The 25,208-nt window shown below is 39.0% G+C and overlaps 1 protein-coding gene across 4 annotated transcripts in view; it reads left to right on the plus strand.

Moving 5' to 3' along the window:
• The first annotated feature begins 11,472 nt into the window (after positions 1 to 11,472).
• drap1 (DR1-associated protein 1 (negative cofactor 2 alpha)) overlaps positions 11,473 to 25,208 on the plus strand; it is a 38,247-nt gene continuing 24,511 nt past the window's right edge. The window contains exons 1-6 of one of the 4 annotated variants that reach the window (XM_061913829.1): positions 11,473 to 11,725; positions 12,016 to 12,088; positions 15,447 to 15,540; positions 17,102 to 17,227; positions 17,295 to 17,385; positions 17,454 to 17,542. In XM_061913829.1, the coding sequence (XP_061769813.1) occupies positions 11,684 to 11,725; positions 12,016 to 12,088; positions 15,447 to 15,540; positions 17,102 to 17,227; positions 17,295 to 17,385; positions 17,454 to 17,542 (515 nt within the window). In that variant the 5' untranslated portion in view covers positions 11,473 to 11,683. The remainder of the gene's footprint in view (positions 11,726 to 12,015; positions 12,089 to 15,446; positions 15,541 to 17,101; positions 17,228 to 17,294; positions 17,386 to 17,453; positions 17,543 to 25,208) is intronic. The other 3 variants (XM_061913830.1, XM_061913832.1, XM_061913831.1) reach the window with 3 other exon arrangements.

Here is a 25,208-nt window from a genome sequence, read left to right on the forward strand (position 1 = left end):
CTAAATTGGCTCCAGCGAGCCGAAAGCGACAAACGGTATGAAATGGATGGATGGAAGGCTGTGTTTCAAATGTAACACTGCATTTAAGTAAAATTACCGTGATGTATTTAACGTGGACCCCAACTTAAACAAGTTGAAAAACTTATTCGGGTGTTACCATTTAGTGGTCAATAGTACGGAATATGTACTGTACCGTGCAATCTACTAATAAAAGTTTCAATCAATCAATCAAACTTCAAAACATGTACTGTCTGCGGTACACTGCAAGCTTACATTTGCTGACCCAAATCCATCCATTTCCTACCGCTTATTCCCTTTGGAGTCGCGGGGGGCGCTGGTGCCTATCTCAGCTACAATCGGGCGGAAGGCGGTGTACACCCTGGACAAGTCGCCCCTCATCGCAGGCCAACACAAATAGACATCATTCACACTCACATTCACACACTAGGGCCTTTAGTGTTGCCAATTGGGGCGGTATAACTCGGTTGGTAGAGCGGCCGTGCCAGCAACTTGAGAGTTGCAGGTTCAATCCCCGCTTCTGCCATATAGTCACTGCCGTTGTGTCCTTGGGCAAGACACTTTACTCACCTCCTCCCAGTGCCACCCACTTGTTTAACAAAAAAAAAAAAAATATATATATATATATATATATATATATATATATATATATATATGTAGGTGTGGGGAAAAAAAATCACAAGACTACTTCATCTCTACAGATCTGTTTCATGAGGGGTTCCCTCAATCATCAGGAGATTTTAATGGAAGCATTCTTCTTCTTCTTCTTCTTCTTCTTTTGTTTTTATGGCGGTTGGCAAGCAACCTTCTGGTGTGCATTACCGCCACCTACTGTAATGGAGTGTGGACCGAGGTGGATCCCTACTCTATATTCTTTTACTTAACCCAGTGTTTTTTAAATATGTGTATATTGCTTTATATCCTATGTTTTCTGAATGCAATCCTAATATATCTCCCACTTCTAACCTAATATTTTCTTTTGCTAACTTATTTTCCAGTATTTCTCTTTCTCTATTATATTTCCTACATTGTATTAAGACATGGTCAACATTTTCTATCTGGTGGCAAAAATCACACAGCCCTGTAGTATGTTTGCCTATCAATTTTAGTGAACTATTTAGATATGTATGGCCTAATCTCATTCTAGTAATAATGTCTTCTTCCTTCCTATTTCTACCCTCCTCCTCTCATTACACCTACTTTCCTCTGGACTTTGTAAAACTCTCTACCTTTTGTTTCCATATTCCAATTATCCTGCCACTTTTTATTGTGTTCTATCTTAATTATACTCTTCACTTCTTCTTTACTGTGCTTAATCTCCATGTTTACTTCTGTTTTAGTGGTTGCTTGTTTTGCGTATCTATCAGCTAACTCATTTCCCTCAACTCCTACATGAGCAGGAACCCAGAGAAATGTTACCACACCTCCCGCTTTATTTATTCTGTAGATTGCCTGAACTATTTCATAAACTATATCTAGTCTTGTTTCTGATGTTATGTTTTTTATGCTCGTCAATGCACTGCTGGAGTCCGAGCACACGACTACTTTCCTAGCTTTGTTTTCCTCTATCCAGTTAACTGCCATATAAATTGCTACCAATTCCCCCGTAAAAACAGATAGTTTATCATTAATTCTTTTATTCAACACTATATTTCTCTGTGGGATAACTGCAGCAGCTCCTACTTTACTATTTATAGTTTTTGATGCATCTGTGTATATCATAATATTATCAAAAAACATTTCCTCAATCCGTTGTTCTATTTGGTAACTATTTAAATGTCTATTCTTCAGTAACTGCATGTCTACCTTTGGGTTGTCATACATCCACGGTGGTATTGCAGGAATTGGTACTGTAGGGCTCACTTTAATATTGTCAATTTGTGTTTTTTTACATATATCTCCTATTATCCACCCAAAACTATTCATTTTTTTCTTCCCTTTTTCTTGGCAATTTATTAGCACTTGACGGGTTGGATGTCCTTGCTTGGATCCTTTTAAGTTTGCCCAATAAACTGCTGAGAGTTGATCTCTCCTCATGTCCAAAGGTTTTTCATTCATTTCTACTTGTAATGCTGCCACTGGAGTAGATTTAGTAGCTCCACAACATAATCTTAACGCCTGCGACTGGATCCGGTCTATTTTCTCAAGTAGAGTTTTTGAAGCAGATCGATAAATAATGCATCCGTAGTCGATAACAGACCGAATTAAAGTGATATATATTGTTTTCAATGTCAACCTATCAGCCCCCCAATCTTTACCCCTCAAAGCCCTCATTATATTTAACACCTTTTTACTTTTCTCCACTATCTTGCTGATGTGGGTTGACCAGTTAATATTTTTATCAAACCATATTCCTAAATATTTAAATACTTGTACCTCTTCTATGTTTTCTCCATAGAGTTTTATTTGGAGCTTGTTTTGTACTTTCCTCTTCGTAAAATGTATGACTTTTGTCTTTCCAACAGAGAATCTTAAACCCCAAGCCGTCCCCCAGTCTTGAACATTATTTACCGCTTTTTGAATCTTCTTTTCTATATAATTTGTATTTCTACCTCTCTTCCACATCACTCCATCATCAGCAAACAATGCCACCTCCACTAACCCTTCCACTTCACTAAAAACTTCATTTATCATGATGGAAAATAGTACTGGACTTATTATACTCCCTTGTGGGGTCCCATTTTCCACTTTGTATTCTCTACTATATTCATTCTCTATTTTTACTAATAATGTTCTACTTGTTAAAAAGTCTTTTATCCATCTGTACATTCTTCCTCTAATCCCAATCCTATTTAGTTTCATCAGCAACCCCTGTTTCCACAACATATCATACGCTTTCTCTATGTCAAAAAATACCGCAATTATACTTTCTTTATTTATTTGTCCCTTTCTAATTTCCTCTTCCAGCTGCACTGCTGGGTCATTTGTGCTTCTTGCTTTGCGAAAACCACTTTGGTAGTTTTTTATAATTTCTTTTGACTCTAAATAATATATTAATCTTTCATTAATCATTTTTTCCATTACTTTGCCCAAATTTGAGGTCAATGCAATCGGCCTATAATTTCCTGCCTCTTCCGGATCTTTCCCTGGCTTGCATATTGGAATTATTACAGCTGTTTTCCACTCATCTGGTAATTTTCCTTCTTCATATATCCTATTATATAATTTCAAGACCACTTCTTTGCCGATGCTACCTAAATGTTTGATCGTTTGATAACTCACCAGGTCTTTCCCTGGCGTCGTATTTTTAACTTTTTTTAAAATTCGAACCATTTCATCCAAAGAAAATGTCATATCCATAGTGTTGATAAAACTATTATCGTTGTCTTCCTTCATTTCCTCAATATTTACACTAATTGTTTCTTCTCTCTTTTGTTTTTCTACATTTCTCAAATTATCATTACTGTGCACTTTAACAAAGGTTTTTGCTAAAAGTTCTGCTTTTTCTTTATTTCCTACCACACTCCGCATTCCATCTTTCATCACATGATTTTTATGTTCTTTTCTGAGCCCTGACATTCTCTTGATCATTCCCCACACCTGGCTTAAAGGAGTAGTTCTATTTAGTGTTTCACAAAAAGTTCTCCAATGGTGTTTTCTTGTTTTTTTAATAACATACCTTACTCTAGCTTGATGCCTTTTATATTGGATCATGTCTTGGAAATTATGTGTTCTTCTCAATATTCTAAATGCTCTATTCCGTTCTTGTATTGCATCTGTACACTCTTGTGTCCACCACGGCACTATCTTCCTTCTTCTCCCTATACTATTCCTTGGTATGCTCTGTTCGGCTGCTTCTATTATGCACTTTGTAATATCTGTATTTAATTGTTCAATATCTTGATTTATATCTACTTCCTTTAAAGTTATGTCGGTAATTTCCCTAAATTTCTCCCAGTCACCATGATTATACTTCCATCTTCCTTCTATCCTAGTGCTTTCTGTCCTATGATTTATGTTTATGTGAATGACGATTGGATAGTGATCACTTCCCATTGTGCTGTATTTATTTACTTCCCACTCCACCTTTCCTGCTAACCCTTGTGACACTAGTGTTAAATCTATTGCTGTTTCTTTACCCGTGACGACATCTAACCTTGTTCCCGACCCATCATTCACACACACCAGTTCTTTTTCCTCCAAAAGTGCTTCCAATGTATCCCCATTCCAGTCATCCCTTTCACCCCACATTGTGCTATGTGCATTAAAGTCACCACACCAAATAATATTGCCACTCCAGTGCTCCATTATTGTTTCTAGTTGGTGAATTTCTAATTTCTTGCATGGATTATAGGAGTTTAGTACTTTGTATCTTTCTTTATTATTCCATACTTCTACTCCTACTATCTCTAGTTCTTGTTTTACTTTTAATATTGAATAATGCATATCTTCCTTAATAAATATGGCACATCCTCCTCCTTGCCCATCATTCCTATCTTTACGTATCGTTATATATCCTTTTATTATAAAGTTTAATTTTGGCTTCAGCCATGTTTCTTGAATACATATTATATGTGGTTTATTTTTCATATTATTAATATATCCCTTTAATTCCTGTCCGTTTGCTATCAAACTTCTGGCATTCCACTGAACAATTAACATGGCGTTGGATTGTGGTAACATGACTCGGTCTCGTCTACTCTCTGTAGCTCACCTTGCACCTGTTCCCAGGATAGTTCTTTTAAATTTAAAAACTTTGCTGCTGCTTTGACAATTATTTTGATTTTCTCAGTCTTGTTTCTAGCCTGTTCTGTACAATTTATTACATAAGCCAGGAATACAACTAGTTTGTCCATGGAAATTCCTGTATTTGCTGCCTCTTGTTTTTTATTTATTGAACTATTTTCACTTCTGTCCTGTTCTGCACTTTCTTGATTTCTTATTTTAACTGCCTCTGCGTATGTAATATTTCGTTCAACTCTGATTTGCTGTACTTCTGTTGCCTGTTTTCTTATGATGCAGCCCCCATACGCTGCTGTGTGATTCCCGCCACAATTACAACACTTGACCTGTTCATTTTCTCCACATTGTCCATATTCATGCTCCCCTCCACACCTTCCACATCTCATTTTAGCATGACACACACTAGCTATGTGCCCATAGCGTTGGCACTTGAAACAACGTACTGGGGGTGGCACGTAAGCTCTAACATAGAAGCTTGGATACCCAATCATGATTCTCTCTGGTAGGACCTCCTCTGCAAATTGCACTAGCACGGATTCGCTCTCAGTCTTTTCACCGTTCCTAAATGCCATCATTCTTTTCATCGTGGTGACAGTTCCTCCTTTTATTTCTCTTTTCAGATCATCTAAATTTTCTCCTCTTGGGATTCCTGTCACGACTCCTCTTGCCCCCTTTCGTTCTCCCACTTCGATTTTTTCCTTTATTATTTTGTTGCACAGTTTTTGCAATCGCATTGCTTTGTTCTTTTGCTCTCCATTTTTGCATTTAATCAACAGCCGTCCGTCCCTGAGCACCTTCGCTATCTCCACCTCTCCAATGTCCTTCTTTAATCCCTTAACCAGTGTCATCAAACTAATGTCATTCATATCTTGGTTTGATTTAAATGTATAAATTATCTTATATTCGTCCATCATAACCCTTTTCCTCTTATCAACCTCTTCATCGTCTTCATGCACTCTTTTAGTACTCGCCTTTCCTTCACTCCCTCCTCTCCCCTTCTTTCCTCTCTCCCCTCTAGTCCTATCCATTTCCATACTATCCTCATACATCCCGTCACTATCCCCTTCCATCTCGATCCAGTCACAAAACAGCTTATGCTCAACCGCCAAAACAGATTTAGATACTCTCGCCGCCGCCAAATTCACTCCAAATGTTTGGTAGTTCCGCGTCTCTCCTCCCAGGACCCGCTCAGCTCCCAGCTTCTTCTTCTTCGTTTTCTTCTAATGGAAGCATTCACATACAATGGTTTATATAGAGCACAGAGTGGGTGGGTACAAGCAGGCGTAGGGTGTGGTGATTGGCTCATGTGTTACCTAGGAGGTGTTTCCTTCTGTGGCGGCACAGAAGGAAACACCTCCTAGGTAACACATGAGCCAATCACCACACCCTACGCCTGCTTGTACCCACCCACTCTGTGCTCTATATAAACCATTGTATGTGAATGCTTCCATTAAAATCTCCTGATGATTGAGGGAACCCCTCATGAAACAGATCTGTAGAGATGAAGTAGTCTTGTGATTTTTTTCCCCACACCTACATATTGCGCTCTACCACGGTATCGAGCACTATTCTCTGGATAATCCAATCAAGACATATATATATATATATATATATATATATATATATATATATATATATATATATATATGGGCTTCACGGTGGCAGAGGGGTTAGTGCGTCTGCCTCACAATACTAAGTTCTTACAGTCCTGGGTTCAAATCCAGGCTCGGGATCTTTCTGTGTGGAGTTTGCATGTTCTCCCCGTGAATGCGTGGGTTCCCTCCGGGTACTCCGGCTTCCTCCCACTTCCAAAGACATGCACCTGGGGATAGGTTGATTGGCAACACTAAAATTGGCCCTAGTGTGTGAATGTGAGTGTGAATGTAGTCTGTCTATCTGTGTTGGCCCTGCGATGAGGTGGCGACTTGTCCAGGGTGTACCCCGCCTTTCGCCCCGATTGTAGCTGAGATAGGCGCCAGCGCCCCCCGCGACCCCAAAAGGGAATAAGCGGTAGAAAATGAATGGGATGGATGGATATATATATATATATATATATATATATATATATATATACAGTATATATATATTCACACACATATATATATAGCTAGCCTTTATATATGTATATATATATATTCACACACATATATATAGCTAGCCTTTATATATGTATATATATATATTCACACACATATATAGCTAGCCTTTATATATATATATATATATATATATATATATTTATATATATATGTATGTGTGTGTGTATATATATATATATATACAGTATATATATATTCACACACATATATAGCAAGCCTTTAAATATATATATGTATATATATATGTATATATATGTGTCTGTATATATACATATAAATATATATATATATATATATATATATATATATATATATATATATATATATACATATATATATATATATATATATATATATATATATATCATGTAAAGTATTTGGCCACCTGCCTTGACTCACATATGAACTTTAAGTGCCATCCCATTCCTAACCCATAGGGTTCAATATGATGTCGGTCCACCTTTTGCAGCTATTATAGCTTCAACTCTTCAGGGAAGGCTGTCCACAAGGGTTAATTTTCCACCATTCTTCCAAAATCGCATTGGTGAGGTCACACACTGATGTTGGTCGAGAAGACCTGGCTTTCAGTCTCCGTTCTAATTCCTCCTAAGGGTGTTCTATCGGGTTCAGGTCTGGACTCTGTGCAGGCCAGTCAAGTTCATCCACAGCAGACTCGTCATCCATGTCTTTATGGACTTTGCTTTATGCACTGTTGCACAAACTGTTCCAACAATGTTGGGAGCAGGTAATTGTTCAAAATATTTTGGTGTCGTGGAGCATTCAAAGTTCATTTCACTAGAACTAAGTTGCCAAGCCCAACTCCTGAAAAACAACCCCACACCCTAATCCATCCTCCACCAAATTTCACACTGGGCACAATGCAGTCCGAGATGTAGCGTTCTCCTGGCAACCTCCAAACCCAGACTCATCCATCAGATTTATAGATGGAAAAGCGTGATTCATAAACTAATGTACAAATTCCAATCCGGCTTCAGAACTAACCACTCCACTGACACAAGCCTTCTCTATCTGACCGACCACATCAAACATGAGGTGGACGCGGGAAAATACTGCGGCATGGTCATGCTGGACATTCAGAAGGCCTTTGACACCGTTAACCACGCTATACTGTTGGATAAGCTCCGAGCAATCGGATTCGACGAAACCTCATCAAGCTGGATGCAATCTTACTTGGAGGGGAGGAAACAGGTGGTAGAGGTGAACGGCACCATGTCCCCTCCCCTCTCAGTAAGCTGTGGAGTCCCCCAAGGCAGTATACTAGGACCTTTACTGTTCCTAATATACGTGAATGACATGCCATCAGCATGTCACTGTGAATTGTTCCTGTTTGCGGATGACTCGGCCCTGGTGGTATCCGGCAAGGCCGGATACCAGCAAGGACAAGTCACAGGTGGAACAAATCCTCAGTGCTGAACTCCTCAATATTTGCACCTGGCTCGCTGACAACAAGCTATCCATACACTTAGGTAAAACGGAATCCATCCTATTTGGGTCCCATATCAAACTTAAGAAGGTCAGTGACTTCACTATAAAAGTGGGTGACATTGTTATCACCAGGAAAGATGAGATCACCTACCTAGGTTCCATTCTAGAGGCTAATCTTTCCTGTGATAAAATGGCAACCAAGGTGATCAAAAAGGTCGACCAAAGAACGAGATTCCTCTACAGAATCTCCTCTCTGGTCAACAAAAGCACCTTGAGGATTCTAGCGGGAACTCTCATTCAACCCTTCTTCAATTACGCTTGAACCTCCTGGTACCCCAGCACCTCCAAAACCCTCAAATCTAGACTCCAAACATCCCAGAATAAGCTAATCCGGTTACTTTTAGACCTCCACCCATGATCACACCTCAATCCAACCCACTTCTCCAAAGTGGGCCGGCTCAGGGTGGAGGACAGAGTAAAACAACTTGCACTGAGCCTAGTCTATAAAATCCGCTACACCTCCTTGATACCGAAGTACATGTCAAACTACTTCCTTAACGTAAATGACCGCCATAACCACAACACCAGGGGGAGCTCCACAAACCACGTTAAACCCAGATTTCGATCTAACAAAGGTCTTAACTCATTCTCTTTCTATGCCACATCAATGTTGAATGCACTCCCAACAGGTATAAAAGTAAGTGCATCTCTAACTTCCTTCAAAACCGCTCTAAAACAACACCTCCAGGCAACTTCAACACTTTACTAATACCCTCCTCCATTCACATCCCATCTCCCCGGATTATAAACAACTCAAATGTACTTCTAATGTATATACTTGTTCTTATGCTATGTGAACTCACTATGTTCTCTGCTGGCTGTACATATCCTACTAAATAAGACCTACACTGTTTCAATGTCCACATTTCTCTGTTGATGCAATTGTTGATGACTGAAGTACTGATATCAATCAAAGCTCCTCATAATGTAAATAATTCAATGTACATACTATGATGATTAACTTGTGTGATGACTGTAATATGTTGATAGTATATATTTGTACCATGAATTGATTAACGTGGACCCCGACTTAAACAAGTTGAAAAACTTATTCGGGTGTTACCATTTAGTGGTCAATTGTACGGAATATGTACTGTACTATGCAATCTACTAATAAAAATATCAATCAATCAATCAATCAAAACCGGAGAAGGCGTCTCCACAGCTCTAGAGACCACTGCATCTGACAATTTGCATTGGACTTGGTTACGTATGCCTTAGATACAGCTGATCGGCCATGGAAACCCATTCCATGAAGCTCTCTGCATACTGTTGTTGCACATGTGGCATCCTATGACAGTTCCACGCTGGAAATCACTGAGCGCCTGAGAGCGGCCCATTTTTTCACAAATGTTTGTAGAACATTATTTATTACACCTGTTGCAGCTTTTTTGAAACATGTTGCAGGCATCAAATTCCAAATGAGCTAATATTTGCCAAAAAAAACACAAAGTTTTCCAGTGGAAACATTAAATATATTGTCTTTGCAGTCTATTCAATTGAATATAGCTTTAAAATAATTTGCAAATCATTGTCTCCTCCATCCATTTTTCTACCGCTTGTCCCTTTCGGGGTCGCGGAGGGTGCTGGAGCCAATCTCAGCTGCATTCAGGTGGAAGACGGCGTACACCCTGGACAAGTCGCCACCTCATCATTGTAATTCTGTGTTTATTTACGGTTCACACAACGTGCCAACTTCACTGGTTTTGGATTTTGTACATTCAGTGCATGCAAGTGGTCAACTAAAACACTTCAAAATGCAACAATTCAAAATTGAAATTTACATTTGAATCTGTTAAACACACTGGTCACTTGAAAACAAAATCTATTCTAGCTAGATTTATTCTATCTGTCAGATATTCTCTGGCAGTAAAATACACCAAAACCATATTACAAACCTCACTCACTCTCTGTGATGCCGGGAGGCTCGTCCACACCTTTCTCTTCTCCAGGCTAGACTACTGCAACGCACTTCTTGTCAGGAACCCCAGCAAGAACATCCACACGCTGCAATACATACAGAATAGTGCTGGTAGGATCCTGATGAGATTGCGGAAATACGACCATATCACACCAACTCTCAAATCCCTTCACTGGCTTCCTGTTCCACCCAGGACGAATACAAAGTCTCCCAATTAACCCACCATTGCCTCCATGGAAATGCCCCCCTCTACCTCAAGAATTATTCATCCCCAAATCCTCCACACGACACCTCTGCTCCAGACAACCTCCAAGGACAAAGCTACGAATTATGAGAGACCGGGCTTTCTGCCACGCCGCTCCCAGTCTGTGGAATGCTCTCCCTGACCACATGAGGGCTCCACAGACTGTGGATGCTTTTAAAAAAAGGCTTAACAATCCTTTTTATAGATATATGCATACTAGTTCTAGCTATTAGACTGTTCTTATTTTTTATTATTATTATTTTTAGGGCAGCACGTTGGGACAGGGGTTAGTACACGTGCCTCACAATACGAAGGTTTTGAGTAGTCCTGGGTTCAACCCCGGGCTCAGGATCTTTTTGTGTGGTGTTTGCATGTTCTCCCCGTGACTGCGTGGGTTCCCTCCGGGTACGCCGGCTTCCTCCCACCTCAAAATACATGCACCTGGGGATAGGTTGATTGGCAACACTAAATTGGCCCTAGTGTGTGAATGTGAGTGTGAATGTTGTCTGTCTATCTGTGTTGGGCCTGCGATGAGGTGGCGACTTGCCCAGGGTGTACACCGCCATCCGCCAGAATGCAGCTGAGATAGGCTCCAGCTACCCCCCTGCCATCCCAATATGGACAAGCGGTAGAAAATAGATGGATGTCATGAAAAAGGGAGGTTTTTGGGTTGGTGCACTAATTGTTAGTGTACATTGTGTTTTTTATGTTGATTTGATTAAAAACATTAATAAATAAAATGAAAATAATAACAATAATAATTACAAATTCTTCTGCGGCCCGGTGGTTGGGGACCACTGCTTTAAATGTATTGTGCATTTTTTTTTTTTACTCAATACTTTAAAATGATCTAACAGTGGCGCTTTCTAAAAAAAATCACGCAATCTAAATGGTGGTAATTTCTCGAACATTATGTCGCTTTGTAGAGAAAGAGCAAATATAACATTTAAGACGTCAGTTTAAAGCAATACCCCAGCAAGAAATACACATTAAAGCAGCGCGTGTGCGCTAATCGGACGGACGTTAGGACCCTGCGGGAAACCATCAACGCAGCCTGGCTACACAGCCGAGTAACGACGTGCTAACTAGCTAGCTAGCTAGCCGGTCGCTTTGCCCAGCTCGGCAGGAGGATTCCCCCCATATGCCTAAGTATTAATAACCCGGCGTTGGTGTTTACTTTTATTTTCTGTTCACCACCCGGGCTGTTTAACTATGCCGAGTAAAAAGAAGAAATATAACGCCAGGTTCCCTCCGGTAAGTGATGAACTTTGCCTAGCCGGCGTCCCAGCTAACAGCGGCTAAACTGTGTTTATGCTAACTTTAGGAGTTTACGCCCGTTGTTTACGATATTCTTCTTTCGTTGGGCTTAACTGCAGGCTTGATTTTGTCATTTAGCACTGGATTTAGTTACATCCGTGCCTTGCGAAAACATGCCAAAAGGGTCTTAAGAATCCATAACAAAGCTATCCAGGCGGTTAGCTTTGTTTTTAGCACAACTGGCTAACGCGAACGTTACCCTCACGCTCATGTTTTTTTCTTTACAGGCAAGAATTAAGAAGATTATGCAAACAGACGAAGAAATTGGCAAAGTGGCTGCAGCAGTACCTGTTATTATTTGTATCCTTTTTGTCAAAGAGTTTCACTTTTTTTTTTTTGCTTTCTCAAGTGTTGTCTTCAGTTTGAAAGAAACTTTGCATGCATGTGTAATGCAAATAACCCATAGAGTGCCATCCATCCATTTTCTACCGCCTGTCCTTTTTGGGGTGATTAATAATAATATAAAAATATTTAGCTTTATTGGCTCAGAGGAGAAATTTGGGTAGGACATCAAGACACATCGTTTAAAGGCTTACTGAAATGAGATTTTCTTATTTAAACCGGGATAGCAGGTCCTATCTATGTGTCATGCTTGATCATTTCGCGATATTGCCATATTTTTGCTGAAAGGATTTAGTAGAGAACATCCACGATAAAGTTCGCAATATTCGGTGCTAAGAGAAAAGCCCTGCCTCTACCGGAAGTCGCAGACGATGACGTCTCATGTTGATGGCTCCTCACATATTCACATTGATTTTAATGGGAGCCTCCAACAAAAACAGCTATTTGGACCGAGAAAACGACAATTTCCCCATTAATTTGAGCGCGGGTGAAAGATTCGTGTTTGAGAATATTGATAGCGACAGACTAGAAAAAAAAAAAACGTGATTGCATTGGGACGGACTCTGATGTTTTTAGACACATTTACTAGAATAATTCTGGGAAATCCCTTATCTTTCTATTGTGTTGCTAGTGTTTTAGTGAGTTTAACAGGACCTGATAGTCGGATGGGTTTGTCCACGAGTGTGTTGACGCGCGGCGTCTCAGGGAAGTCGACAGCAGCTGTATGGGCGGCACAAGCTCAGCTGATATCCAGTAAGAAGCGACTTTTTACCACAATTTTCTCACCGAAACCTGCTGGTTGACATTCGGTTGGGATCCATGTTCACTGTGATCAATAGTAAAGTTTCACCTCCGTGAATTTTAAACAAGGAATCACCTTGTGTTTGTGTGGCTAAAGGCTAAAGCTTCCCAACTCCATCTTTCTACTTTGACTTCCCCAATATTAATTGAACAAATTGCAAAGGATTTAGCAACACAGATCTCCAAAATACTGTGTAATTATGCGGTTAAAGCAGACGACTTTTAGCTGTGTGTGTGCGTAGCGCTCAAATTCCCTAACAGCCCGTGACGTCAAACGTACACGTCATCATTACGCGACGTTTTGAAGAAAAAACTCCCGGGAAATTTAAAATTGCAATTTAGTAATCTATAAAGGCCGTATTGGCATGTGTTGCAATGTTAATATTTCATCATTGATATATAAACTATCGGACTGTGTGGTGGGTAGTAGTGGGTTTCAGTAGGCCTTTAATACATACATACAGTTCATCCCTCATTACAGTGACGACAGTGAACAGTGTGCAGGTATATCAGTTTTGATTGATTGATTCATTGAAAATTTTATTAGTAGATTGCACAGTACAGTACATATTCCGTACAATTGACCACTAAATGGTAACACCCGAATAAGTTTTTCAACTTGTTTAAGTCGGGGACCAAATAAATTTATGGTACAAATATATATTATCAGCATAATACAGTCATCACACAGGTTAATCATCAGAGTATATACATTGAATTATTTACATTATTTACTACCCAGGGGGTGGGATGTGGAGGCGGGCTGGGGGGTTAGGTTTGGTTGATATCAGCACTTCAGTCATCAACAATTGCATCATCTGAGAAATTGACATTGAAACAGTGTAGGTCTGACTTTGTTGGATATGTACAGCAAGTAGTGGACATAGAGAGATCAAAAAGCATAATAAGTATATCTGTTTTGATTATTTACAATCCGGGGATGTGGAGGGGGAAGGGTGTTAGTTTAGGGTTGAAGTTGCCTGGAGGTGTTCTTTTAGTGGGGTTTAGTTAGTTAGTTAGTTAGTTAGTTATGACATTACACTCCTCCCGTATTGCACTATCCCAATATTGCACTCCCTAATATTGCATCCGGTTATTAGAGTAGTTTTCTGGAGGTAAGTGCTTTGAATGCCGGTGGGACAAAGGGAAATCTACACCTGTTGAGTTTGTATGTTACAGTTCTGTACCGTTTACCATTTTGCATCAAAACACAATTTCACTATAAAGTATGTGGTGTGGGTCACAGGGGATTTTAAGACCCTGCTTCCTCACAGTCTTGTCGAATATTTATTGAAGGGAACCAGGGGGCTACATGCCAATTATTTTACCAGCCCTCTTGATAAGGTTTTAAAGTTGGGTTTTGAGTTTGACAGACATATTTCCAAACCATGTGGAGATGCCATAGCGGATGACAAGATTCAATGTTTGCCTTTATAAAACATCATGAAATTGCTTGCCACACCATGGACCCTGAGCCTCCTTAGAAAGTTTAGGTGCTGGTTAATACGGGAGCAAACAGAGTCAAATTGGTTGGCCAAAGTTAACTGGGAATCAAAACAAATACCCTAGTACTTATAGGACGACACCTGCTCCATTCTCTCCCCATGGATAATTATCAGACTGTGATTCCCCACAGACTGGGCGCAGAAACCATCTCTTTTTTTTTTTTTTTTTTACATTTTAAAATCAGATTTTTCTCCTCACACCACGTAAAAGCCTTGGGATGGTTTCCTGCTGGCTCCGCTGTGGACTGGACTCGCTGCTGTGTTGGATCAGCTTTGGACTGGACTCTCGCGGCTGTGTTGGATCCGCTATGGATTAAACTTTCACAGTATCATGTTAGACCCGCTCGACATCCATTGCTTTCGGTCCCCTAGAGTGGGGGTTGCCCACATATGTGGTGCTCTCCAAGGTTCTCATAGTCATCATTGTCACCGATGTCCCACTGGGTCATCATTATCACCGACATCCCACTGGGTGTGAGTTTTCCTTGCCCTTATGTGGGCCTACCGAGGATGTCGTAGTGGTTTGTGTTGCGGTTTGTGCAGCCCTTTGAGACACTAGTGATTTAGGGTTATATAAATAAACATTGATTGATTGATTGAAAAGCTCTTTCTATCTCTTGTTTGTATGAGTTGATTTAGGAGGATAGTTTAGGCTTTGTTAATCCTTTGGGCTTTGTCAGTAAACTAAGGATGACTGTGTCATCTGAAAATTTTATAATATAGTTGTTTGGTTGCTGATTCCATCAATCGTTGATATATGCAATAAACAAGAAGAAGGAACTTACACAGCCTTGGTGTGTGTGTGTGTGTGTGGGGGGGGGGGGGGGCTGTGCTTATTACCTGTAGATTGAAAGCTAACTCCCAGTTTTAAAACAAACTCTTAAAACGTTCACAACAAATTGATTTTGACTGCAGCTCTGTTGTATTGGAAATTGTGGTGATACAGTCATGTTCTGGCACTTAAAAGTTGTGTTGGATCGTAAACTTGATTTCCTTTAATGTGACATCAGCGAGAGCCCTGGAGCTTTTCCTAGAGTCACTGCTGACAAAGGCTTGTGATGTCACCCAGTCCAAGAACGCAAAGACGATGACGACGTCTCACTTGTAAGCCCCTTCAACTCTTGAAATGACTTTTACAAACCCTGTTTCCATATAAGTTGGGAAATTGTGTTAGATGTAAATATAAACGGAATACAATGATTTGCAAATCCTTTTCAACCCATATTCAATTGAATGCACTACAAAGACAAGATATTTGATGTTCAAACTCATAAATTCTTTTTTTTTGCAAGTAATAATCCACTTAGAATTTCATGGTTGCAACACGTGCCAAAGTAGTTGGGAAAGGGCATGTTCACCACTGTTTTACATCACCTTTTCTTTTAACAACACTCAATAAACGTTTGGCAACTGAGGAAACTAATTGTTGAAGCTTGGAAAGTGGAATTCTTTCCCAGTCTTGTTTTATGTAGAGTTGCAGTCCTTCAACAGTCCGGCGTCTCTGCTGTCGTATTTTACGCTTCATATTGCGCCACACATTTTCGATGGGAGACAGGTCTGGACTGCAGGTGGGCCAGAAAAGTACCCGTACTCTTTTTTTACGAAGCCACGCTTTTGTATCACGTGCTGAATGTGGCTTGGCATTGTCTTGCTCAAATACGCAGGGGCGTCCTTCAAAAAGACAGCGCTTAGATGCCAGCATATGTTGTTCCAAAACCTGTATGTACCTTTCAGCATTTAATGGTGCCTTCACAGATGTGTAAGTTACCCATGCCTTGGGCACTAATGCACCCCCATACCATCACAGATGCTGGCTTTTGAACTTTGCGTCAATAACAATCTGGATGACACAATGTCGAATATTTCCAAAAACAATTAGAAAAGTGGACTCGTCAGACCACAGAACACTTTTCCACATTGCATCAGTCCATCTTAGATGATCGCGGGCCCAGAGAAGCCGGCGGCGTTTCTGGATGTTGTTGATAAATGGGTTTCGCTTTGCATAGCAGAGCTTTAACTTGCACTTACAGATGTAGCGACGAATTGTATTCAGTGACAGTGGTTTTCCGAAGTGTTCCTGAGCCCATGTGGTAATATCCTTTAAAGATTGATGTCGGTTTTTGATACAGTGCCGTCTGAGGGATCGAAGGTGACAGTCGTTCAATGTTGGTTTCCGGCCATTCCGCTTGTGTTTAGTGATTGCTCCAGATTCTCTGAACCTTTTGATAATGTTATGGACGCAGTTGTGGACAAAGGGGTGTACCTCGCCCCATCCTTTCTTGTGAAAGACTGAGCATTTTTTGGGAAGCTGTTTTTATACCCAGTCATAGCATCCACCTGTTCCCAACTAGCCTGCACACATGTGGGATTTTACAAATAAGTGTTTGATGAGCATTCCTCATCTTTATCAGTATTTATTGCCACTTTTCCCAACTTCTTTGTCACGTGTTGCTTGCATCAAATTCTAAAGTTAATGATTATTTGCAAAACAAAAATGTTTATCAGTTTGAACATCAAATATGTTGTCTTTGTAGCATATTCAACTGAATATGGGTTGAAAATGATTTGCAAATCATTGTATTACATTTATATTTACATCTAACACTATTTCCCAACTCATATGGTTTTTAAGTTAAGCAAGAATACAATGCCCTGTGTGTCGTAGGAAGCAGTGCATCGAACTGGAGCAGCAGTTTGATTTCTTGAAAGACCTGGTGGCAACCGTGCCCGACATGCAGGGAGAGGGGGACGAAAACCACGCCGAGGCATCGGGCGACAAAGTCTCTCGCCGGTATTGATGCCAGCAGTCTAAAGCCATCCATCCGTTTATCCAACTTCACAAATTTTTTTGCCCTCAGTGGTCGAAAGCGTGGGTCTGGTCACAAAAACGGTGGATCGGGATCCAAGGGCAAGGACAAGAAGCTGTCCGGCACCGAGTCGGAGCAGGAGGTTGGAAGCGTTTTCTGCACCATCGTCACTCCATCTCTTCCAATTTCTAAACATTTTTCAACCTTAAGGAGGACTCCGAGGACAGCGAGACAGACGGTGATGAAGAGGACGGGTCTCAGTCGAGCACAAATCTGCAAGCTGCATCCAAATTCCACAGGTATGAACTCCTAAACCATTCCTAATTCAACTAGTGTTCAGGAGCAGTGGTGTCCAAAGTGTGACATCGGAACAATTTCTGGCCCCGAGCTTGTTTTTTTTTAGTCGACCCTTAGCATATCATAAATATAAAATGAATTGGCAATTTTTTAGTTATATTACCAGTGATGACACAATTACACATAGCTCAGCTGTTTTGTTCAGCTCTATTACGCTGACCTACATTGGATTGGTTTTAGCATTATTAATGTACAAATTGTATCGAAGTAGCCCCGAAACATAAAATTTTTCTGTAGGTAGGCCCTCATTGGAAAAAGTTTTGACACCCCTGGACTACAGCAATGCTAGTACTACCAAGTACCACCTAAAAATATTTCTCATTTGCAAGTGCCATCATTTTTGGGTACCTCTACGTGCAATTTGCTTTAAATGCAATGTCAACAAAATAATTTTTGTTCTTTTTAATATTTTCTTCTAATAAAGTGATTACGATCAACAATTTCCCTTGTGGATTAAGAAAGTTTGAAGAAATGTGTATTTGAATTCATCTAATTTTGTGGATTTATAAAAGTACCACTAGATGGAGCCCGCGTACCACCGGTGGCAGAGCCGTGGATAGAGAGCGTATGGCCAATCCATCTGAAAGTTGGTATCAAACATGGCGCCTTGTAGGCACGTGAGGGGCTTATGATCAATCAGAGATTGTATGGCCAGACAATCTCCTAAATGATTGGTAAAAAGCCTATCGTGTAACTCCAGGGTGCCATGTTTGGTACCAACTTTGAAACCCAGCTGGCTGTACTCTCGGTATTGCTTAAACTTTAACGACGTCACGGCCGGCTCGTTAAAAGTAGGCATGGTGGTCAAGCAGCATCTGTTCTCAATGGATACTAGGTAGCATTTAGCCTTTCTCAAAAAAAAAATGTCTGGATACTAGGTGGCATTTAGCCTTTCTCGAAAAAAAATGCCCTATGCTTGCTTTGTTTTCAGCTGTATGAATCGTTCAAATGGAAAAAAAGATAGTTTCTTCAGAGTTCCTTGAGAGGTAATCAAGAAGGGCGAAAGAGTGCAAGATTTTACTAAAGATGAAAACAAAGGACGAAGGAGCAGACTCGAAAAATGCACACGTTTGCAGGGATCACTGTATCAAAGATTTGTTTGATCTATTTTTAATATACTTTACTCATTTAGTATTTCCCATCAAATTATTGTCTTGATATTATTTGTATTTAAATTTTTAACAAACTGAAATCAGAAAGGCAGAGTCAATAATATTTTCAGGAAAGGTACTTCTACATCTCCCCTCTTGTTTATATTATACACAAATGTGTCTGAGTACATATGATAGATAACAAGACAAATCAAATATGGTGATTATTCAATAATTGTTACTTTGTTAGATGTAGTCACAGGTGTCAAGCTGTCGGGTGCAGGTTTGTTTACATAGACACAAGACGCAAAGTTGAATCTTAAAATGCAGCTTTGCCCGAGCAAAAACGATCTATAATTGTACAAGAGAGTCTTGATACCATTTTCCTTGACCCAGCCACACACACAGTTTTAGGCCTCCATGCCTTTTAAAGTTTCCATCTGTTTTGTTGTGTAGAATGACGTCGGAACACAAGATAGTCTGGGAACTCTGACGGATAATCCTTAATATCACTTGACAAATCTTTTTTTGATGAAGTATTGGGATTTATTCCATTGCAAAGTTGTTGTTTTTTGCTCGTATCTGCTTTTTGCAGGAAGATCTAGGCCCCTTGCGTACTCGTATATATAGTTTGTGTTACTGCATCATGATCGCCTCTAAATTATTTTTAGATTAATAAATCATGCCTCTCACCCGGATAATAAAAGTTTGTAGCCACAAACTGAGAAGTTGCTCATCTGTGACATCCGTTTTGTCCTCTCCATCCTTGAGATGGAGAGGACACAAAAAGAAGTTTGTCCGTGGCAACTTTTTTTTTTTTTTTTTAAACCTTCTTTCTGTTGAAATATGAATACTTCTTTATCTAAATGGGAAACATCCTATTATTCGGGATCCCAGTAAGAGCAAATATGGTACAGTAAGTGATAGTTTTATTATGTTGGTAGTGTTGTATTTCCTGTTGAAGGGGAACTGCACGGTTTTTTGCAATTTGCCTATCATTCACAATCATTATGAAAGACATGACAATGGATCCATCCATCCATTTTCTACCGCTTATTCCCTTTCGGGGTCGCGGGGGTCGCTGGCGCCTCTCTCAGCTACAATCGGGCGGAAGGCAGGGTACACCCTGGACAAGTCGCCACCTCATCGCAGGGCCAACACAGATAGACAGACAACATTCACACTCACAATCATACACTAGGGTCAATTTAGTGTTGCCAATCAACCTATCCCCACGTGCAGGTCTTTGGAAGTGGGAGGAAGCCGGAGTACCCGGAGGGAACCCACGCATTCACGGGGAGAACATGCAAACTCCACACAGACAATGGATGTATTTTTTTAATGCATTTCAAATATCCGCTTACAAAGGAGTCTATGGAAGTCAATAAATTATGCCTATAAAGCCCTTAAAAACAATAAAACACTTCATTAGGATTTTATAAATATGATGTAAATATATATGTAATGTAGTAACTCGGGCTGTGAAGCTTTGGCCACGCCACAATTCGATTAAAGTAGGTAATGATTCGATTCAGAAACAATTCTTGATTAAAACATTTTTGAATCAAAATGCATACTTTTTTAACGACATTGGGTGCCAGTTCTGTGATTAACTACATTCCTCGATAAAATAGATGTACATCTCTGATCAATTTCTATAGTACTTAAAAGAAAACTAGTTTTGTTTAATTAAGTGCTTTCCAAACATTTAATAAAGTCGAAAAGGACAAGAGAAGTATCCAACACTTCTCTTTTCTAAAGTGTATCCCTGTACAGCAGATATTACCATCTACATCAACAATGTAGATGATCATATAAATACATTTTTTTAAATGTATTTTTTGGAGTCGATTAAGAATGGTTACAAATGAATTAATCTTATGTTTTACAGCCCTCGTACTAACTGGCACATTTATAATAATTTGGTATTTACGTATTTTTTTCAAGCAGCTGATCAGTCAATCATGTAAACATTGGCACACAAGCTCGTGATCACAGCACCGCTATAAATCTTTTGTCTGTGTTAGCGCTTATATAATAATAATATCACTAATACTTGGTTAATATTCAAGTCAAAAAATGTAAATAGAGTATTGTTGGCGGTTTTTGGATGTTTTTCTATTGTGTTTGTTGGGCGGAATAAAGGAGCTCCCATTGGCTTCACTTTAAGGGACCTTTTTTTACATTTATTTGTGAATTACAATGCGTTAAAAAAATACATCTGTCATCATGTCTTTCTTAATGGTTGTGAACGATAGGCAAACATCCAAAAAAAAAGTCATGTTCCCCTTTAAACAATATGCAAGCACCATGATGCTTGTTTCACTAAAGTTAGATCCAATGAGCACACTTTTTCTAAACTTGTAACTCATTCTCCTTATATTTATATTTGGATCGTCATTTGCCCCTAGAGTAGTCTTCGCTGGCTCTCATAAAGTCTGTCATGATTAGTAGTGTTGTTGAAGGAAAAAGCAAATGTTATAATCAATATGTGAAATTATTATGCCCCTGTATTCTTAAAATTGATCAAAATATGTAAATATTATGAATGTGCCTGTTACTATGTTACATATATACTGAAAAATGTATATAAAATGATGATGGAGGTGTTTGGATGATGTTTTTTATGAGCGCTTTATAGGTTGAATAGAGCGACTCCCATTGACTCTATTGTTGACATTTATTTACTAGTTAGTGTATTAAAAAGAAAAATAACACATGTATTTTTTATAATTAGAAAAATGGAAAAACAAGCAAAACGTGTAATGTGAAGACAATTCTTATTTGCCTACAACATAAGGTTGTATGTTGGTGTTGTATGGTCTAGGTTTTTCCGCGTGTTACGTCACGGCCTTATTCCAAAATGGAATACATTATTTTCCCCCCAACATTCTCTATAGAATATCCCATGATGACAATGTAAACATGTTTTTTAGAGCTTTATTTGAATGTATAAAAATGCAAACAAGAAGAAATCACAATTTCATAAGTATTTGCAGCCTTTATCAGTTTTTTGTTGATGCACCCTTGGCATCAATTACAGCCTCAAGTCTTTTTGAATACAATGCTACAAGCTTGGCACACTTATCTTTGGTCAGTTCCCCCCATTCCTCTTTGCAGCACCTCAAGCTCCTTCAGGTTGGATGGGAAGTGTAAATAGCCATTTTCAGATATATCCAGAGATTTTCAGATTCAAGTCTGGGCTCTGGCTGGGCCACTTAAGTTAATTTACAGAGTTGTCCTGAAGCCATTCCTCTGATATCTTGGCTGTGTGATAAGGTTTGTTGTCCTACTGATCATGTCTACTCAACTAAATTTACCACGGATGGACTTTAATTAAGCTTTAGGAACATCTCAATGATGATCAGTTTAAACAGGATACCTCTGTGCTCACTTTTGTGCTTCATGGCAAAGACTGAGTACTTATGTACATGTGATTTTTTTTTTTTATTTTGTAATAAATTTGCCTAAAATCTTTAAAAAACTATTTTCACATTGTCATTATGGGATATTGTGTGTAGAATTTTAAGGACAAAAATGAATGTATTCCATTTTGAGAAAAAGTTGGAACATAAGAAAATGAAAAGTGAAGCGCCGTGAGTACTTTCTGGATGCACTCTAGAACTTCTTAAAGTGGAACTGCATTTTTTTGAAACATTCGTATTCCTTATTTGATCCATCCATCCATCCATCCATCCATTTTCTACCGCTTATTCCCTTTCGGGGTCGCGGGGGGCGCTGGCGCCTATCTCAGCTACAATCGGGCGGAAGGCAGGGTACACCCTGGACAAGTCGCCACCTCATCGCAGGGCACACATATTTCATTTTTATGCATTGTAATTGGTAAATAAATGCTAGCAAGAGTCTGTTAACAATGGACGTAATGGGGTTTTCTCTCTGCCAATAAGGTGCTCTAAAACATCAGCAAACCTATCAACGCGTTATATACATGCTGTAAGTATACATGTAATGTAGTAACAGGCACATTCATAATAGCGTATTATGTAACCTATTTATGCATTTTGGTAATTTTAAACATACAGCCGGCGCGTTAATTGAATATATGGAGATAGAAAGGATGTATTCAACAACATTTTGGGGAATCTATATAGATGACAAATTAAATTGGAAACTGTACATAAATATATTCAAGACAAAGATGGCAAAAATTATTGCTATGTTACATAAATTTAACTGTAAATCAAAAGACTCTTAACATGTTATATAATTATTTTGTACTTCCATATCACAAATATTATGTTGAAATCTTGGTTAACAATTACAAATCAAACATCAACTCTTATGTTTTACTTCAAAAGAAAGTCATAAGAATTGTAAATTATGCAGATTATTATGACCATACCAATTCTCTGTTTATTAAATTAAAACATTAAAACTGCACGATCTTGTTGACTTTTAACACATAGCAGTGACGTATAAAGCTCATAACCACATGCTGCCTCAGTGTCTACAGGAGAGGTTTAAACCCAGGGAGACCTCATGACCTATGACCTCAGAAGTTCATCTGTCATTATAAACGCAAAATAAGAATTAGCTTAAAAAGTAGATGTGTTTCGGTCAGTGGGGTTCATCTGTGGAACAGCTTGGATGATTCCTTAAAATGTTCATTCACACATTTGAAAAAAACACACGATGTCTCAGAAAAATATATCACTCTTGATACACAGTAATTAATACTATGATCAATGTTAATTACAAACTAAATGTGGATTATAAATAATAATGGAAGTATAATTGTTTGTATATAGTATATTATTGGTAAAAAGGTTTAAGTAATACATGTACAGGTATATTTCACATGTCCTTACTGTGTATATCATTGAAAAGTGTTTGTTGTTTAAAGGAAATTTCATAGTTTTAGGAATCTCATCTTGTATTTGACATTGTTTATAGCAGGGGTTCCCCAACCTTCTTTCAGTGATGTACCCCCCATGAGCATTTTTTTTTAATTCAAGTACCCGCTAATCAGAGCAAAGATTTTTGGTTGGAAAAAAAAAAGGATAAAGAAGTAAAATACAGCAGTATGTGATCAATTTCTGATTTATTAAATTTGCAGTGGACTTTCTTGAATTATTTGGAAAAAAAGATATAAAAATAACTAAAAACTATAAACAAGTGATTCAATTATAAAGAGAAATTTCTGCACATAAAAGTAATCATCAATTTAAATTGCCCTATTAAATGAATGTGTGTGTGAAAGGTGTCAAAGCGCTTTGAGTACCTTGAAGGTAGAAAAGCGCTGTACAAGTACAACCCATCTATTATTTATTATTTATTTGGGGATTGTAATAGAGAGCCATCTGGATTCATGAACTTAATTCTAAACATTTCTTCACAAAAAAATAAATCTTTAACATCAATATTTATGGAACATGTCCACAAAAAAAATCTATCTGTGAACACAGAATATTGCATTGTTGCATTTCTTTTCACAGTTTATGAACTTACATTCATATTTTGTTGAAGTATTATTCAATAAATATATTTATAAAGGATTTTTGAATTGTTGCTGTTTTTAGAATATTTAAAAAAAATCTCACGTACCCCTTGGCATACCTTCAAGTACCCCCAGGGGTACGCGTACCCCCATTTGAGAACCACTGGTTTATAGGGTTAGACGCAATAAGTGTTCGACTTCAGCCTAAACACTTTCGGTCTGTAACATTGTCAATGTATGGATGTGCAACTGTTTATGTAAAACTGTATTTTGTTGACCACTGACCGAAGAAAAATACTAAACTCGAACTAAACTAAACTCCAAAGACATGCACCTGGGGATAGGTTGATTGGCAACACTAAATTGGCCCTAGTGTGTGAATGTGAGTGTGAATGTTGTCTGTCTATCTGTGTTGGCCCTGCGATGAAGTGGCGACTTGTCCAGGGTGTACCGCGCCTTTCGCCCGATTGTAGCTGAGATAGGCACCAGCGCCCCCCGTGAGCCCAAAGGGAATAAGCGGCAGAAAAGGGATGGATGGATGGATGTTTATACAGTGTTTTTTCTCTAGAGACTCAAAAGCGCTTTGCATAGTGAAACCCATTATTTACATCTTTTAAGCTACATTTAAACAGTGTGGGTGGCACTGGGATCAAGGAGGGTAAAGTGTCTTGCCCAAGCACAGAACGGCAGTAACTAGGATGGTGGAAGCAGGAAACAAACCTGGAACCCTAAAGTTGCTGGCATGGCCGCTCTACCAATTGAGCCACACGGGACGAGGCAATAAGTATTTACAAACACTAACATAATAAAACAATTACTTGCTGTACAATGTCTATAGAAGAAAACGTGATGGGATGTTTATATCTTCCTGTTTAGATGAAGGATGAATCATAATCCTCAAGCAGGTAAACACAAAGAAGTTGGGTGCAAATGAGCGTCTTTCTTGCCCTTAAGTGTCAAAGTTGTCCAACTTCTTCCTTAAGGCTACAAACTTCCACTATACAAATGACAGGCATGATTTGTAATCAAGAACAAACTTTCACCAACTCCGAGACAATG

The sequence above is a fragment of the Nerophis ophidion genome, linkage group LG10, assembly GCF_033978795.1.
Source record: "Nerophis ophidion isolate RoL-2023_Sa linkage group LG10, RoL_Noph_v1.0, whole genome shotgun sequence".
NCBI lineage: Eukaryota > Metazoa > Chordata > Actinopteri > Syngnathiformes > Syngnathidae > Nerophis > Nerophis ophidion.